Here is a 19,856-nt window from a genome sequence, read left to right on the forward strand (position 1 = left end):
AAACACCAGCTTTTGAATTATTTAAATGTGGCTATTCATTTTCTGAGCAGGTAGGATTCACAGCATTCTGAAAACATGTAACTTTAACTTGGAAAAATTAGAGAGGAGTATCAGGTTTTTTATTTTTATTCACTAAAATCAGGGATCCCAAACCCATTTTGAAGACAAAAATTGCCTTTTATTTTCAGAAATGCTTAACACTTATTAGATCAAAGGGAGATGGACAGGAAACTTCTTCAATCAGTGATAATTTTTAGTAGCTTTCAAACTTTGTATATTAAAACAAGAAAAAGCACCTGCTATGCTTTCTATTATACAGTAATGAGTGGTGATTCTCACTGTGGAAATGCTTGTGCACAGATCAAGTGTGAGGTAGATGCATGACTGCCAAGTTCTAAGCAGCAACCCCCTCCAAGTGTGAAGAATGTTAACTTCAGCTTCTTTCTCCCTTCCCCAGAATGCTGAGATGCCATGAAGAGGTAGGCAGTACAACACTAACTGTCCTAATGAGCTTTTGGAAAAGTCTTTGAAATAGCTCAATATATAATCTTTTCTATTACTTAGGAAGCTGGATTAAATTTACATTTGCATACGTATTTATTTCCAGTGGTTCACATTTTCCTGTTTACTGTGATTTGTTTAAAGGTTTGAGGGAAGAGAAGAGTAAGTTCAAATCATGGGAGCACTTTGAGTTTTTTGTAAATGGAAACTCAACCATCATTTACACTTGCCTTATAAAATTTTTACAGATTCTCTGTACCAGGGCCTCATGCCTTCTCACACTTCTCTTAGCAGCCAGGCCCAAGCTGAATTGTTTGAGGAAGCAGGGCTAAAGACCTTCAGTGATATATGATTGCCAGTAAGTAATGATGATTGTGAAGAGATTTCGCCTTGTAGTGTTAAACATAGGGAATTAATGGCTCCCAATTAGCTAAATTTCAAATGAGAAGTATGCCCAATTATAAACTCATTTATCTAATTAAATGCACACTGCTTAATTAGCATTGTTTTAAAATGTATAAACTGGCAGCATAAGACCCTGACTCCCTAATATCCAGCCCACTTACCTTCAGGACTTAATACTACATTTTCAGGACCATTGTTAAAAAACAACATTGTGTCTTCAGGAAGAGTTGGGTGAGGCAGGCATGTTCCAAGGTCTTTCTGAGCTCTGTGCTGATTTTGTATCAAGTATTAAAAATGTGGGACTGGGAATGTGGCTTAGTGGTAGAGTGCTTGCCTAGAATGCATGAAGATCTGGGTTCAATTCCTCAGTACCATATAAACAGGAAAAAAAAAAGCCAGAAGTGGTACTGTGGCTCAAGTAGTAGTGTGTTAGCTTTAAGCAAAAAGAAGCTCAGGGACAGTGCCCATGCCTGGAGTTTAAGCCCAAGACTGGCAAAAACAAACAAAAAGTATTATGCGTAATTTACTTTTTTTTTTTTATACAGGTACTGCGGTTTGAACTCAAGGCCTCATGTTCTTGTTTAGCTTTTTCACTCAAGGCTGGCATTCTATTACTTGAGCCATATCTCCACTTTTGGTTTTTTGACATTTAATTGGAGGTAAGATTCAGATGTGTTCATGTGGACTGGCTTTGGACCACAATCATCAGATCTTGGCCTCCTGAGTAGCTATAGGTGAGTCACTGGGTGTTCTGCTTAAATGGTTTTACCACCCACAAATTTTTCAGTTGGTTTATCTAACACACACCTAGTATCCCCATATATATTCTTTCTTTCACATCTTATGACACAGGGCACAAAGACAAGAAAGTATTTTTTTTTTTTTTTTTTTTTGGCCAGTCCTGGGGCTTGGACTCAGGGCCTGAGTACTGTCCCTGGCTTCTTTTTGCTCAAGGCTAGCACTCTGCCACTTGAGCCACAGCGCCACTTCTGGCCGTTTTCTGTATATGTGGTGCTGGGGAATTGAACCCAGGGCCTCATGTATACGAGGGCAAGCACTCTTGCCACTAGGCCATATCCCCAGCCCCGAGAAAGTATTTTAAATGCCAAAAGCAAAGACAATAGGATAAGAGTGAGAAAGGTTATCACTCATTAGTGTATAATGAATCATCCATCAGTGACTCACACATTAGGTTTTATAAAATGAGTTTCAGCAGGTGTATAAAATTGCAGAATAAAACGGATGTGTTAAAACAGTGTTTGGCTCATAATGTCAGTTTTTGTTACAGTTATTAAAACATGCTGTTTCTAAGATTAGAATGATCTTTCTTAGTCTGAACATTTACTAAAGTGAGCCTCCATAGAAAATCCCATCTACCCCCACATTCATTCTCTCTAGTTGCCTTTATTATATATTTTCAGCAGCAGTATCTCTAACAAAGGTGCTTTATACAAATGATTTTATTCGACAATTATCATTAAGTCCTACAACTACCCTACTTGACAAGTATAGAAACAGGTTTGATAGCTCAATGTAGAGCACTTTGCATCCGAAAGGCCCTAGATTCCATCCCTGACACTAAAAAAGAGAAGTGAATTCTAACTCTAAGGTTGGGTGACTTGTCCATAGAAACTGGGATCCAGAGTAGGCGGCTAACCCAAAATGGTTTTCACCTGCACGTTACCTTCTGTCTTGTACTCCCTTGAATAGCCCTATTCCATGAAAGTAGTTACCAAGATGTTTTGAAATCACAAGAATATGGGTCCACCTTGTGCATGAGGCAGCTGGCTTCATGAAAATAAGTAGCTATGTCACTCAACTCTACTCTTTGGCATGTAGCACAGAATATGGTATGAGTTTTACTTCGTCATTTTAATGTTTGATTAATATGAGGCTCTAAAGCACACTTCTCTATCACCTGAAACCAGATACACAACCCAAATGCTATAACTAATTACAACAAAGCATCATTCAATTCCTATACTGTCCCTCCATAAATGAAGAAGTAAATGCCACCAGTAATCACAAGGATGCAATAACATATGAAAACTTCTCATTTATGCTACTGAGAAAGATGGCGAGATTACACTGTCACTTTTTTGTCTTTTTTTTCCCCCCATTCTCAAGGGCTACAGATGTCAAAGAGTTCGTCTTGTTGCCCCTCTCTCTGGGGAGTATTTGGCAATGTCTGGAGACATTTTTGATTGTTACAACTTTGGGCAGAGTGAAGTACTTAGTACATCTGTGAGTGGAGGCCTAGGTTGCTGCTGAACATCCTACAATACATAAAACAGCTCTTTCCACATGCTTCACCAGCCAAAAGAATTCTTGGACCCAGTGTCTGTAGTTTCAGAGTAAATAGCCACTATGCCATGGGGTACGCAGTTTACTTACACTGCTTTATGAATATAACAAAGCTATTGTAGAAATGAAGAGAAAGGTAGTAGCTCTTCTGACAACTGGAAACTGTGGCCAATCTCCTTCCCTGCCTGCTGAAGAACAATCTCTGAATAATTGGCTTGGATCGCCACTGTAAGTTACCAACTCTAGCATTTTGCCATTTTGTCCCACTTAGTTTCAGAACAGTTAACTTAGGTACTAACCTAACTGTGCCCAGAGAGGATTATACGGATGTGTTTTGGCCAGCATGTTCACTGACTGAGAGGTGCGCTTCTCTGAGAAAGCTTTAATGGGAGGGTGGTCAACAGGCATGACAGTTGGTACCCAGGCCAGGTGGTAGGTTAACACTGCAGTCAGCAAGGCAGCAAAAAACCTTGGGAGAAATGGAATAAAACATATCATTCAATATAATAAGCCATATCCTATATAGTGCATGCACTAGCTATGGAATTCGCACAGATGTTTCCAGAGAGTTGAAGCTTACTGGTTCTTGTTGATTTGTTCTATCAGAAGTGTAAATTCCTTGAGAAAGCGCTGGCACAGTTGGTTTTTTTCCAAAGTGTTTGACATCATGGTAAGCCATACTGGTTCAGTTATCCTTGGAACAGAATATAAATTCGAGATAGTCCCTCTACAGAAGACAGAATGGACACATAAAACAGTCACAAACATTATATAATCTTTTTCTCATAAGCACATCTTTAATTAATTTGTGTCTGCCCTGGGTCTTGAACTTAGGGCCTGTGTGCTGTTCTCGGGGTTCTTTTTACCATTTGAGCCACAGCTCCATTTTTATCCTTTCTTAGTGTGTGTGCCGGTCCTGGTACTTGAACTCAAAGCCCTGAGCTTCTTTTGCTCAAGGCTAGCACTCTACCACTTGAGCCATAGGGCCACTTGTGGCTTTTTCTGTTTATGTGGTACTAAGGAATTGAACCCAAGGCTTCATATGCATGCTGTGCAAACACTCTACCACTAAGCCATATTTCCACCCCCATCATATAATCTTAGTACAACAATTTACATATTGTTTATGGCTGCTTATACAGAACAATGGCAAATTTGAGAACTTGTGACAAATGTCCATTACATAAAAATATTGCCATCTCTAATATAAAAACGATTATTAGTGGATTAGACTGCCTAGTACACCAGTGGGTTTGACACCCAGCACCTCAAAAAAAAAAAAAGCCAGGTACCAATGGCATACATAATTTATACCTGTAATCCAGGCTTCTTAAGAAACTAAAATCTGAGGATTGAGATTTGAGGCCAACCTAGACAGACAAAATTTTGAGAAATTCTCATCTCCAACTAACCAGCAAAAAAATCAGAAGTGAAGCTGTGGCTCAAGTAGTATCTTTGAGAAGAAAAAAGGCGAAGCAAGACTGTGAGACCCTGAATTCAAGCCCCAGTATCAGCACCAATAAATAAAATAAATATTCACAATGTTCTTTGTCAGAATTTACAACCATTTAAAACCTATGTCTATTTTTAAAAATATACATTAAAAACTACATGTTTGTATTATATCACATATGCACATGCTACCTATATATTTTATATTTCTGTATGCTGGGGGTTGGTGATACTAGGCTTTAAAGTCATAGTCTCATGCTATATAGTAGGTATTCTTCCACTGAGTCACATTTCCAGCCCTGATTATTTTTTTTTTTCCAAGCAGCAAAAAGGGCGTTTATTTCGGGCTAGCTTGGTCCTCCATGTACTCAGTAAACTGGTGACGCCAAGAGGCCCTGAGCCTAGGGCTTCCAGCTGTTTTATACATTCTTTGGGGAAGGCAGGGACTTAGCATACATCATAGCATCTTTTAACAAATCAACACAGACCGGGGGAAAATTATAAAATAATTCGGGAAGGAATCTGGAAAGGGTCATTGGTCAGATCAAGGGACCGATGAATTTAAAATTGATTGGTTAAGCCACAGGGGTGTAGCAAGGGGGATACATGCACAGCTGCAGGGTTTTAATTAGATACTGGAAACCACACCTGGGTGGGGGAGTTCTGGAGTAACTCCATCCAGTCCTGATTTCTGCTGCTTATTTTGGAGAGGGAATCCGCAGAACTTTTTCTGCCTTAACTAGTTTTGAACACCGATTCTCCAGATGTCAGTGTCCCAAGTAGCCAACATTAGGCTTGAACCATTGGTGCCACACACCATTTGTATAATAAGGTATTACAGAGAAAGAGCATGATTCCAAAGTAAAATCTCAGCATTAAAGAGGTGGAGGCAATCATCAGAGTAGCTCTGAATTTAAAATGCATTTACTTTTCCCAAATCAAGACAACTGAAACACATTCTGACTTGACCGCTAACTTCATGTGTGAAAGACTAGAAGTCGTCTTGTTAAAAATAGTAGTGGTTGCCAAGTTAGGCAGTAGCAAGTTACAATTACACAGTACTAGAATTCACTTCCTAACTAAAACTAAAGTCTCTGAATGTTAGTACTTAATCTTGTCACTATTTCAGAATAAGATAGACTTTGTACAAATTTCTGGTTCTGTACATTCAGTTTCTTGATCTCTGTAAATTCTTTCATTAAAATAGCATCTGTACTCTAAAACAAAAGTTAGTTTCGGTCTGACAATTGCAGAGAAATAAATTCAGCACTGACCAAATAAAAGTATGAGTATTTGCTAATTATCAAATTGTCATCAAAGAGTGAAACTTCAGCCAGGTGCTAGTGGCTCCCACTTGTAATCCTAGCTCTTCAGGAGGCTGAGGTGTGAAGATCACGGTTCAAAGCCAGCCTGGATAGTAAAGTCCATGAGACTATTTTCTTCAATCAACCACCAAAAAGCTGGAGATAGAGCTATGGCTCAAGTGGTAGAGAGATACAAAAGCTCAGGGGCAATGCCCAGGCCCTGAGTTCAAGCCCCAGGACTACATACACACACACACACACACACAATTTCACAATATTTCACAAATATGTGACTTAAGTCTTACTATTGTCGGATGTTACTTGAATATTTTACATGTAGCCTAGACATCAAAAAAGGAGTGGTGATTTTGCTCTAATTAGCAGTATAGATATACTGTAAGCATCACAAAAATGTTCTAAAAATATCTTTTCTTTTATCCTTGTCTGTAAATTAATAGTTTGACTCATTAAATCATGAATACTTAGGAGTCCAAGTCCACTTTCCCATCAAAATACAGACTCTGAGAAATGGCACAGCACTCAAGCGCAGTATGGTGAGAGAGAACCCTACCTGCTACACAGAGCAGATTACCTTTCTACCCATACACCAGGAACAAGGACTCTAGAAAACCAGTTTCCAAAGATTATCTGTTAGAAACGCTCCATGAAGACACAATACCCAAAAGCAATCATCAGAGAACTTCATGTTAGACAAGGATACTTACAGGAAGGCAGTGGATGTGAAGTAGGGCTGTCCCAGCAATGGGAACATAGGTCTTCGTCACACACGTCTGTGTTTATCCCTAGGGTTTTTTGTGTAATAGACTTACAGACACAACTACTAATTTTTTCCATCCATTCTTCTAGAAAAATCATATCTAGTACTGTTTACCAGACTGTGGTATTATTTAGTGTTGGATTAATTAAATGTCTTATGCCATTTGATCTGTTTTTACTCTTGAAAGGTGAAAGCACTAAAATGACTAACAACTGTCAGTCTCCCAATTCCTCAAAGCTGAGTTTCTCTGCAATGCTAAAATCCATAGCTATTGCTACTTAGGCTGTACATCAATTTCCCATTAGGTTTTCCAGAACTTGTACTTTACCTGAATTCTCCCAGAGCCTCCATCAGGCGGCTGACATAAAACTGGACACGGAGACCTGATTCTGCTATCTTCCTACAGGAGATCATGGCCTTAGTGGAAGAGAAAGTGTGCCAAATTACTCCCTGAGAAGAAATTCCTTTATAACTTACCTACTCAGCCTCAATAAGAACTATGATCAATTAAAAGCACTCAAATTAATAATGCCCTCATTCTGCAGAAAGCAGAAATTTCCTTCTCTAAAGCAGGAAGTATTTTGATATACAGCACCAAAGATTCTGAGGATCCATCATTGGTGGGGATGATTTAACTTCCTAGGAAAGTGGATACATCATTTTAAAATCCTACAATCACCTGTACATGGCAGTGGATACAATCATTAGTACCTTTTCGATTGCACTCTTCAGTCTGTTCATGTGAGATTCAAACAGGGGGAAATGGGAGAAAAAGAAGTCCTGGAAGTTCCGTTGTGCTTCTTCTTTCTCACACAGGGAGAAGATGATGCTGATAGCAATCTTCTTCCTCCTAACCATGGCTGGATTAGAGCTACAGGTTTCTTCAGCCAAACTGAATGTTTCATCAGTTGATCTAAAAGAAAAGTAAGGTTGAAAAGTTGCCATACATTAATGAGAGACACACTGAAGGTAAACTGTCATATCACAGGATGACACTAAGAAAGCTAATTCAGAAGATTCAGAGTCTTGACTTAAGAGTTTATCCCCAATTCATTCTGTGAATTTCCATTATAAAAACACTAACATCCACTTGTCACACATCATTATCGTAACGTAAAAAGAAACTGAATAAAAACAATAAAAAATCCTCTTTTTAGATTCTCCTTTTCCCTAGGACTATTATATATCACATTGGTGGGTTTTAGAGGGGTTGTAAAATACCTGCTTATTCAGAACACAGGTCTTCTGTTTTGGTTAACAGGTAACAACTGATGAGAATGTCAGAAGAGGAAAGATCTCATAATACTCTGTTTAACACAGGTATCCTATTGGAATATTTGTATGTACTCTCAGGCTAACTTTCCTAAGGCTATTAAAACCACTAGGCAAAGCGATTCTCCTGAATGCTCAGGTGAAACCATGTGATCCACTGAGCTCTCTGGAAAATTCCTCAAGCAGAAAGACTAAACTCTCTTTTGTTCAATATAACCTTTAGTAAACATACTGTATAAACACTGGGCTCTATGCAGCCTTATTCATCATCTTCAACTCTGCTCTATCAACAACAGGCAATTCTGTCATCAATTCTAACGTACAGACAGTGCCATCTACTGAATTTCTGCAAAATTTCCATGACCATAATAAAGGGGCCAGCTCTGACTTGTTTCGATAACATTCCTAAATCCTAACACAACTGAGCTCCATGTTGTAGGCTTGGATCAATTATGAAAATTAGAGTAATTCAGGTATTCACTTCCCCCTTCCTTCTGTAGTTAGTTCTGCAGTACTGGGGTTTTGGACTCAGCACCTTGAACTTGCTAAGGTTGGTGAGAATGCATTGAGCCATACCTTCCACCTCTTTTTCACTGGTTAGATTTAGGGTAGGGTATCTCTCCCCTCTAAGGTGAGGGTTCCACCTACTTTTAGACTTCCAGTCATTGATGAGATCACATGCATACACCATTGTGCCCAACTTCCCTCTGTGGAGATGGAATCTCATGACCTTTTCTGCCTATGCTGGCCTCAAATCATATTACTTGATCCTCTCAGTCTCCTATGGAACTAGGATTACAAGTTTGAAAAACAAGCACCAGGCTTATAATTATATTTTAAGTATTATTCTACAATAAAAGGACATTAGAGAATGTGGTCACTTCAAGTCACCAGGTAAGGTACACAGGCTGTTTTGCAAATGAAGAAATTTGTGTAGACTTGTGCTTATTCAGTTGCCTGAGCAACAAAGAGCTTCTTAGTAAGAGTCCTGGAGTTAGAACCCAGGGTTTCTGCCTTTCAGTCTAGGCTCATCTGCTGGACAGTGGATATGACCAGACTCTGGTTGGTACCTGATCTATCTGCTGGTGCTCATGACACCTGATGCATTATGAGAGCAAAACAACTGAGACCTTGAAGCTAGCAAAGACCACAGATATACTCAAAAAATTCAAGGTTTATCCTTCTAAAGAAATCATTTATGAGGGGGAGGGGAGAGGGGGGAATGGGGGAAGAGGTAACAAACAGTACAAGAAATGTATCCAATGCCTAACATATGAAACTGTAACCTCTCTGTACATCGGTTTGACAATAAACATTTTTTTAAAAAAGAAATCATTTATGTACAAGTACTTCAAGATGACAAATTCTTAATTTTGTCTAAGCCAGAAACAAGAATAATTTTTAATTGTGTTGGTAGTAGGGCTTGAACTCAGGGATTTGAACAATTGCTTAGCTTTTTCTGGCTAATTAGAGATTAAGAATCTCACAGATTTGTCTGTCAGGGCTAGCTTCAAACCTCAATCTTTAGATATCAGATTCCTGAGTAGCTAGGATTACAGGCTATGATATTTCAAAAAGTTGATCATTGCAATGATTAAAATTTAGATCACTGTCTTTGTATTGCTAGCATAAGAAACTGATTTTTAATCTTCACCAGCTATTGAACAGATAGCAGATTGATATCCAGAATATACAAAGAGCTCAAAAAATTAAACAGTAAATAAACAACCCTATTAAAACATGGACAAACAAAATAAACAGTTCTTAGAAGAAATACAAATGGCTAACAGATACATGAAGAAATGCTCAATAGTCAGAAAGGAAATGCAAATCAAAGCTATGTTAAAATTCTATCCTACCCTAGTCAGAATGATAATCATCAAAAAATAGCAGAGTGTGAATGGCTCCCGCCTGCAATGCTAGCTACTCAGGAAAGGTTGAGATCTGAAGGTCTCTGTTCCAAGTCAGACCTTTATCTCCAATTTACCACCAAAAAAAGAAAAAAAAAAAGAAGCCAGAAGTGGAGTTGTGGCTCAAGTAGTAGAGTTCTGACCTTGGGCTAAAAAGCTCAAAGGCAGTGCCTAAGACCTTAGTACAAGCCCCTAGGATCAGCTCAAAACAAACAAACAACAAATGCAGGCCAGGATTCCATAGGAATAAGGAACTTTTATACAATGTTGGTGGGAATGTAAACAAGTACAACCAGTGTGGAAATCAGTATGGAAGTTTCTCAAAAAACTAAAAACTACTCTAACTCATGACCCCACCATATCACTACTGGGCATATATCTGAAGGAGTTAAGTCAATATACAAAAAGACACCTGTACACCCATGTTTATATGCAGCCAAATACTGTATATTTTGCTCATTTGCAGAATCCAAACTTTAAAGACATACATATAGACATTACTCATACTTATATATGCATATTTATATATACATGTAGAATTTGATGAGAACTACAGGACTGCTTGAGGACATGAGGGGAAGGGAGAAGAGAGAGAATGATGGAGGGTAAATAATATTCAAGTGCATTTTGTCTCTGTAAGAACATGGCATAAGAAATTTTATTGCAAGCTGTTAAGGATAGGGAGACCACAAAAAAGTAAGCAATAGAGGGAGTAATTCTAATTAGAACATATGAAAATGTAATATATGTACATATGAAAAAAGTAATTTTCATCTAGGCATGATGGCAAAAAAAATTTATATTCAAGGCCAATCTCAAACCAATTGAAAATGTTAGTCACCAAATTGTATTATATACATACATGTATGTACAAACACACACACCTCACAATGAACCACATACATATACATGATACAATTAATATATGTTAATAAAAATGTTGAAAAGAACAAATGTAGTTATAAGGCTAAAAAAATTGCTAGCTTTACAATATACAATATACAAGTGTGAAACAGTACTGTACTAAGAACTAGCATCACGGGCATTTAACACTTCTCTTTGGAAGACCCCAGGCTTAGTATATTGTCATGTGGCTGCCACTTGGGACTCCTCTAACAATTTTATCTTTGATCTTGTGTTGCTAAAGTCTAATGGAACAATGCAAATGTATGCAAGCAGCAAAGACATAAGTGGGCAGCTAGTACATGGATAGAACATGTAACCCTGACCTTAAAAACTTGCCTGGTAGTCAGACATAAGCCTGCTGTCTGGGAAAGGCCAGGGTGCTTGATCCTCCAGGGTAGCAAGGCTGGGACTTGTACTCAAACTGATGGCTTTGACAGCTACAACATCAGCAATGGCCACTATTGTGGAACAAGGATGGGAAGAGAGGGGAGGGAGGGAGTCCAACAAGAACAGCAGTCAAAGATCTGCTTGTCCATATGCCCACTGCATCTGAAAAAATATTTCACTTTCTGACCTGACCCAAGCACATTATCACAAATTTAAAAACCTATACATGAACAACACAGCAAAGTATTTGAGGGAGTTGTTAGAATTCATCAAATAGTAATTTCTAATTTTAGAAATTGCTGAACATTACATAGCAAATTTTGGGGGCTGGCAGTACGGCTCAAGTGGTAGAACGTTTTCCTAGAAGGTATAATGTGGGAACCCTACATTCCTGTAGGAGCTACGACTGGGTACATTAAGTATGAGTGGACAGTATGCGTGGAGACTTCATCTACCATCCTGGTGTCTGCTGGAATGGTGTCCACAGAACAGGCAGTACAAGGACTAGAGTGCAAACCCCAGTGCTGCCCCCTCAAAAAAGCAAATAACCACATGCATGGAAATATAAAGTATTGTATATACATGTGTGAAATACCACTGTGAGACTTCTTTGAATTATTAAGAAAAAAATGTCAAGAATATAAAACAGGTCCTGTCCAAGATGTGGGTACTAGCCATAGGAAGGCAAACAGAGGATACGGGGTGTGCATGTGAGGGGGGGGGTTGTGTGTGTGTATATGTGCGTGCAAATGTGGTCAAAATACTTTATGTACATGTGTTAAAATGGCAGGAAGATGAGGAAAGAAGAGGTCAGTCTGATCAGAGTACGTATACATAGACATGTCAAAATGAAACATCCTGTACAATAAATCAATGCTAAAGAAGATTTAGAGGGCTGGGAATATGACAAGAGTGCTTGCCTTCATATACTTGTAGGCCCGGGTTCGATTCCTCAGCACCACATTTATAATAAAGGCCAGAAGTGGCGCTGTGGCTCAAGTGGCAAAGTGCTACCCTTGAGTAAAAAGAAGCCAGGGACAGTGCTCCACAATGGCAAAAAAAAAAAAAAAAAAAAGATGTAGAAAAAGAGAAATAGAAATTAAGTGAAAAGATTGCTGTTAGCAGAAAAAGTTTCCATCTGAAGATTCTTTATGTGATCAAATTATTACTAACGAAGACCATTTTGAAATGAGTATTTCTGCATATTTGAAGAATGTAATAGAATCACAATGATATAAGAGATCAACAGGCATTCTTTTTTTTTTTTTTTTTTTTTGGCCAGTCCTGGGGCTTGGACTCAGGGCCTGAGCACTGTCCCTGGCTTCCTTTTTGCTCAAGGCTAGCACTCTGCCACTTGAGCCACAGCGCCTCTTCTGGCCATTTTCTAGATATGTGGTGCTGGAGAATCGAACCCAGGGCTTCATGTATACGAAGCAGCGAGCTCTCTTGCCACTAGGCCATATTCCCAGCCCTCAACAGGCATTCTTAATTATAAAACTCATGTGGACACTTTTCAGATATTCACAAGTTACAAGAAATGTCAAAGAAAACATTAATTAGCCTTATATTAAAATTTCTATTCATCTAAAATGAAATTCAGACTTATACAAAATGGATTTGTATAAAAGCCAAAATCCTTTTGGAGAAACTGTCCCAAAATAACTATCTGATCTAGGTGTACTAAAATTTCTACTTTATCAGGCCTTTATGCCAATGTTTTCATAGTCCATAAAGCTTCAGTAATACTGGACTATGAATTAATAGAAAGATAAATCTCTAATTTAAAAATTATTAAAAAGTGTTGGCCACTTTGAAGTTGTTAGGAGCAACTCACATTGCTCTTAGCATGGACTGAAGAGCAGGCTGCTGGAAAGTATAAATTTTATTTTACTTACTTTTTGCTTGTTTTTTTTTTATTGTAAAGGTAATGTACAGAGGTTACAGTTACATAAGTCAGGTAATGAATACATTTCTTTTTGAACAATCCCACCATTTCCCTCCTTTTCTTCCAGTTTTAAGTATGAATTTTAACAATGTAGCAAATGAACCTTTAGGCCTGAAAAAAACCTTGTGATGGACCATGTTAGTTACTGTATTATTTTAAAACCCCAGAAAGGTTATTTTTAGATTTGCATGCTTTTGGTATCTTTAGTAGCATTTTTGCTGCTTTATGAGCAAAGGGCCTGAACTTCTCATTTTGCACTGACCCCATAAATTATGCAACCAGTCCTGACTGCATTCCCAGGAAATTTTTAGGGGGAGAGGGAGCAATATTGGAGTTTAAATTTGGGGCCTTACGTTTGCTAGGCAGGCGTTCTATCACTTGAGCCATGTGATCATTTTTGGCTTTAGGTACTTTTCAGGTTTTGCTGCTTTTCATACAGCGTCTCCTGTTTTTTCCTCAGACCACGATTCTCCTACTTACAGCCACCTGCTTAATTGGGATTACAGGCATGAACCACACACATACTTAGTTATTTAGCTAAAACAGAGGCTTAAGTTTTTGCTTGAGCTAGACTTGAACCTCAATCCTGATCCCACCTCCTGAGGTGTGAGCCACTGCATGCCTGGCTTTCCAGGCTTTCTTTTTTTTCTTTTTTGCCAGATCTGAGGCTTGAATTTTGCCAGTCCTTGGGCCCAGGCATTGTCCCTGAGCTTCTTTTTGCTCAAGGCTAGCACTTTACCACTTTAGCCACAGTGCTACTTCTGGCCTTTTCTGCTTATGTGGTACTGGGGAATTGAACCCAGGGCTTCATACATGCTAGGCAAGCACTCTACCACTAAGCCACATTCCTGGCCCTTTCTAGGCTTTATGAATATAAAATACTTATTTAGGTAGTTCATAGGAGATTCATTAGCTCCCAATGGCCAAGTATCTGTTCAAGTTAAAATTCCAAAGAATTTCAGAGGAGTTTGAGAAAGGCCACAGTCTACCTTTGATGCAAATCTCAAGCAATTCAAAGCATATTTCATAGAGACATGCCTAAAAGCTTCCGGATCTGTCTTTTATCACAGAGGCTGTCACAATGCCAAGGGGATGGTGCCAACTCAAGGAGTGTAATAATACCAATATTGTCTTCTTGGCCAATTTTGTCACCTATATCCTGTACTCTCACAAGACACATGACTTGCATTATCCCATTACGATGATGATGAGGAAGCAACACTAAGTGAAATGAGCCAGATCCAAAGAAACATAGACTCTATAGTTTCCCACATTGGTAATAATTAGTAAATGCCTAAGATAGCCCTAATAGATTATCACAATAACTCAATAGCTATGTACATATGACCACATAAGATGATGCTAAAAGAAATGAACCCCAAGTCATGGAAACAACTGGTTTATCAGTGTTGTTATTTTCAACGTACTATGTGAAATTATGCCTACTTTTTTCTTCCCTATGGTTTAGCTCCTGTTGTCACTATATTTGATTTTGGTACCCTGGGTATTATATATACATGTTTATCTGAATTAGGGAAGGGAAGGGGAATATCAAAATGGTGAGACAAAGGTTAAAGGCAAACCAATAGAACAGCAGTACTTAGAAGGCAATATGCTGTAAACCAACTGTACAACTCGGGGTGGGGGTGAGGGGAGGAACTGAGGAGGGAAGGTAGGAGAAAAATGAGGGAAGAGGTAACAAGTTTGACAAGAAATGTACTCACTGCCTCTTGTATGTAACTGTAACCCCTCTGTACATCACCTTGACAAAAGTAAAATAATTTTTTTAAAGAACCCACATAATAAATTCTATTATACATTCAAAGAGAGGCAGAACTGGGATTTGTCCTCATATCAGACCCAAATTTCTCAATGATTCCACTCCAAGTCCACCAACCAAATAGCAAGCAGCCCAGTAAACTGTCATTATCAATTTTCCTTTCCATCTTGCACTTCACCTCTGTGGCATTTATTACACCATTATTTATATCTTCCCTACTAGTCCACCAACTGCCTAAGTCCAAGAACATAAGTGAACCATCTTTACCTAAACATAGTTTACTAGTAAAACTAATAACTCAATTCACTAACATGTAAATTTTTTTCACATATAAAAATTGCCTTTGGAGGGCTAGGAATAGGGCCTAGTGGTAGAGTGCTTGCCTCACATACATGAAGCCCTGGGTTTGATTCCTCAGCACCACATATATAGAAAAAGCTAGAAGTGGCGCTGTGGCTCAAGTGGTAGAGTGCTAGCCTTGAGCAAAAAGAAGCTCAGGCCCTGAGTTCAAGCCCCAGGACTGGAAAACAAAACAAAACAAAACAAAAAATTGCCTTTGGAATTTTTGAATTGTGAGAACTTTAGCTTCACTTTGGAAGCTACTGGAGTTAACATCACAAGTAAGCTTCAGATTGGACAGCCAACTGAATGAAATGAAGGTAGAAAATACCTTAATGTGTCTATATGCTAATACTAATATTTGTTTAGCTTAAGATTTTAAATTGTATAAAGAGAGTACGCTCCTAATATAACCAGAAGAAAGAAATATATTATGTATGTTGTGTATTTGTTATATACTTTCAAGGAGCACTGGGAAATAAAAAGAGATTGGTTTCACTTCTCCTTACTTACAGAGCTATATCTGAACAATACCCAGCTAAAAAGATAGTATATGCATCTTAACATCAAGTTTAGTGCACACATGGCTGGCACAACTACCTAGGTATTAATCAATAACCTCTAAACAAAAACTTGTCTTTTTTCTTTAGTTTTAATTCATTCCCTCTTTCAAAGTTCTAACTGCTAAGCTTGAAGACTAAGCTGAAGCTATGCACAGGTGTCAGTTCTTTTTCCACTGACAACAGGCAAGGATGGTTACCCTGCCAAGTACATTAGGCTGCCTAACCTAGTTTTCTTAGCAAGAGGAAACTTGCAACTTACCTTCTTGGGAAAATGCCATTTTCCAAACTTGTTGTCTGACTTCGAAGCCATCGGCGCTGATAACTGCTGGAAGAAGACGTCGAGGAGCTTGGAGAGGGAAAAGGTGTGATCAAAAGGCTGCTTAGTGAGGCTGCAAAGAAGGAAATTTAAAAGTTTAAGTAAATAAATCTATGCAACTACATGTACATGACATTATAAAGATATTTATTACTACTGAACTATACATTAAAAGTAGTTATGTGAAGCTTGGTGCCAGTGGCTCATACTTGTAATCTTGGTTGACTCGGGAGGTTGCAATCTGAGGACTGAGATTGACAGCTAACACAGACAATACCTTGAGAATCTCCAACTAACCACCAAAAAAAACACCCAGAAGTATAGATGTAGTTCAAGTAGTAGAGCACTAGCATTGAACAGAAAAGCTTAAAGTGGTATAGAGTGCTAGCCTTGAGCAAAAGAGCTCAGGGACAGCACCCAGGCCCTGAGTTCAAGCCCCATGACTGACAAAAAGAAAGGGAAGGAGAAAGGGAGGGAGGGAGGGAGGGAGGGAGGGAGGGAGGGAGGGAGGGAGGGAGGGAGGGAAGGAGGGAAGGAAGGAAGGAAGGAAGGAAGGAAGGAAGGAAGGAAGGGAGGGAGGGTACATTTGTTGAGTAGAGCTCATTATTTCCTTTTTCTTGGCTCCCTTCCTGGTCTACATCTAGCTTCTATTTACTCTTTGTTTAACAAGAGCCCATTTCTACAGACAAATCTGTACAGCCTATTCACTCCCTATACTGTGTTTGTTAGCCATCCCTGGGACTTGAACTCAGGGCCCAGGCACTGTCTATGAGCTTCTTTTTGCTCAAAGTTAGCACTCTATCACTGAGTCACAGTGCCACTTTCAGCTTTTTCTATTTATGTAGTACTGAGAAATCAAACCTAGGGTTTCATGCATGCTAGCTAGGCAAGCACTTTACCCCTAAGCCACACTCCCAAGCCCATACCCTATGCTTTGTGCTGGCTGTCCCCAAGCCTGTAATTTCTTTGCTCTCATCTTTACAGAGCAGTCCCTCTGGCATTCAAGTCTCTGCTGAATTTTACCTTTTCATAGTCCTTCCCTTCAACATCCCACATTCCTTCTTTCCTGTAGTGCTAAGTGTGTCTACATCTCCCTATTTACCGTGTTTCTCCTGTACTAAATAACTCCACGAGATCAGGGACCACACCTATCTGAACATAGACCCACACCCATATCCAAATAAAATGCCTGCTGGGTTGGTGCTAAAGAAACATTGCTGAATGAGGAATGCATCAACCACAGCTCAGTGATTTGTCTCAATCAGTAAGTATAAAAAAAACAAAGCAGTATAAGAAATAAATTTCTAGGTATAATTTTTAATGTATTTACTTTAAAAGTTATAGAGCAACTGAAGCTGTATACATAGCACTTCACTGTCTTTCCTTTCTGCCTTCACTTAGGTTTTGTTTTTTGATGGTGTCAATGGCATTTTTTTTTATAGAATAGCCACAAGATATTTAATAATCAATTGGAAAATTCTGAATTAGTTTGGTTTTCCATTGAAATGTCTTTTACAGGACTTTTCTTTTTATATTTTTTCCAAATTTTTATTATCAAATTGATGTACAGAGAGGTTACAGTTCCATACGTTAGGCATTGGATACATTTCTTGTACTGTTTGTTACCTTGTCCCTCATACCCCCCTCTCTCCTCCCACTTTCCCTTTCCCTCCCTGAGGTGTTCAGTTCACTTACACCAAACAGTTCTGCAAGTATTGCTTTTGTAGTTGTTTGTCTTTTTTTACCCTGTGTCTCTCAATTTTATATGTTTTTGTTATTGTCTTTTTTCTCTCCCTCTCTCCCTCCCTCCCTTCCTTCCTTCCCTACATCCCCCGTTCCTCCTCCCTCCTTTCTTCCTTCTTTCCTCCTTCTTCCCTCCCATTTTTTTTCTTTCTTTGTGCTAGTAGGCTAAAAGCCAGGGCCTAACCCTCAAGGCTGACTTGAGCTACACCTTCACTTCTGGCTTCTTGTGGTTATGTGGAAATAAGAGTCCCTCAGGTTTGCCTGCCTTGGCCAGCTTAGAACCATGATCCTCAGATCTAAGTCTCCAAAGTAGCTAGGATTACAGACATGAGCTATTACTTGGGGTTTTTTATATCTGTTTGACAGAGAGGGTAATAACTCTCAAACACTACTTCTGTTTACTGTAATACTGTCAATTATTTCTCTTCCATTTTTGCCAATTTAAAAACCTGAAAAAAATTAAGGTTCTTTAGAATATGTATTAAACACAATAAAACACCTGTAATAAACACAATAAAAACAGAAGCATTTAGAAAAGTCAGTGAATATAGCTGTTACTTGAACCTAACAAGAAAATTTTATTTTTAATAAACCAAGCATGTTAATCTAATAGGCAATACATTTTTTTTTTTTTTTTGGCCAGTCCTGGGCCTTGGACTCAGGGCCTGAGCACTGTCCCTGGCTTCTTTTTGCTCAAGGCTAGCACTCTGCCACTTGAGCCACAGCACCACTTCTGGACGCTTTCTATACATGTGGTGCTGGAGAATTGAACCCAGGGCTTCATGTATAAGAGGCAAGCACTCTTGCCACTAGGCTATATTCCCAGCCCTAGGTAATACATTTTACTTCCCAAACCACAAAATGACCTTAGGATTTTAAAAGGCCCTCAAAAGCTCACTTTAAGTTTTAATCAACTCCTAAAAAGCCTCCAAATAAAAAATAAAGACAATCTTTCAAAACACCTTAAATTTTATTTTTTGGTGCCAGTCCTGCGGGTTGAGCTCAGGGCCTAAGCACAGTCCCTGAGCTTTGTTGCTCAAGGCTAGTGTTCTATCACTTGAGCCACAGATCTACTCCTGGCTTTTTTGGTGGTTAATTGGAGATAAAGAGTCCCACAGATCTTTCCTGCCCAGGCTGGCTTTGAACCATGACCCTCAGATCTCAGCCTCCTGAATAGCTAGGATTACACGTATGAGCCACTGGCACCAGTCATACTTTTTTTCTTTTTTCTTATCTGTTTAGGACATAAACTCTAGCCCAGCTGAATGATCATCTCACTATCTGCATTTACATGCCTAGTTATTAAACCATCCTATCACTTTTATAGTCTGGGCTATATGAATGGCCTATAGAAGTTATGAAAAATACAACTTTGCTTTTCCATATAAAAATAGCAACAAATTTGGGGCTAACTTATAAAACTCAACCTCTCACTCTACTTACTCAGCTCTTCTTTTATAAAGTTTTAAAATGTTTTCCATCACAGTATATCACATTTTTTTATATTTATTCCAAAATTTTACAGTTTTGATCCCCAATTCTAACTCTTCTTACAAAAAGAATAAGCTACCGGGGAAGCGGCTGGATGTGGTGTGCATACCTATAGCCCCTATAGCCCCAGTTACATGGAGGTTAAGGCAAGAGGATCACTTGAGTTTAGGAGTTTAATGCCAGCCTGACAGCAAGGTAAGATTTTGTCACATAAAGGGGAAAAAATTAAGTTACTCAGTTTCTGGGCTGGGACATAGCTAAAGTAGTAATAGGGTGTTTTGTTTATTATGTGTGAGACCCATGGATTCAATTCTCAGAATCAAAAAACGAGAAAAAAAATAAACAGTGAAAGTACTAATAAATTTGCAAAAGTGAAGATGAGAGATACTGATGATGAAAATTGATAATGATAAAAATACTGAAGATCTGATTTGAAATATGAGAACTAGAAAGCAATGAA

General features: G+C 38.7%; 1 protein-coding gene across 4 annotated transcripts in view; it reads right to left on the bottom strand.

The window, feature by feature from the left end:
- Fnip2 (folliculin interacting protein 2) overlaps positions 1-19,856 on the bottom strand; it is a 106,990-nt gene that overhangs the window by 26,052 nt on the left and 61,082 nt on the right. For all 4 annotated transcript variants that reach the window (XM_048364726.1, XM_048364724.1, XM_048364728.1 and 1 more), the window contains 5 exons: positions 16,106-16,235; positions 7,456-7,657; positions 7,073-7,161; positions 3,791-3,937; positions 3,510-3,679 (listed from right to left, as the gene is read on the bottom strand). In XM_048364726.1, coding sequence (XP_048220683.1) covers positions 3,510-3,679; positions 3,791-3,937; positions 7,073-7,161; positions 7,456-7,657; positions 16,106-16,235 — 738 coding nt within the window. The remainder of the gene's footprint in view (positions 1-3,509; positions 3,680-3,790; positions 3,938-7,072; positions 7,162-7,455; positions 7,658-16,105; positions 16,236-19,856) is intronic.

This window comes from Perognathus longimembris, chromosome 16 (assembly GCF_023159225.1).
Source record: "Perognathus longimembris pacificus isolate PPM17 chromosome 16, ASM2315922v1, whole genome shotgun sequence".
Taxonomy (NCBI): Eukaryota; Metazoa; Chordata; class Mammalia; order Rodentia; family Heteromyidae; genus Perognathus; species Perognathus longimembris.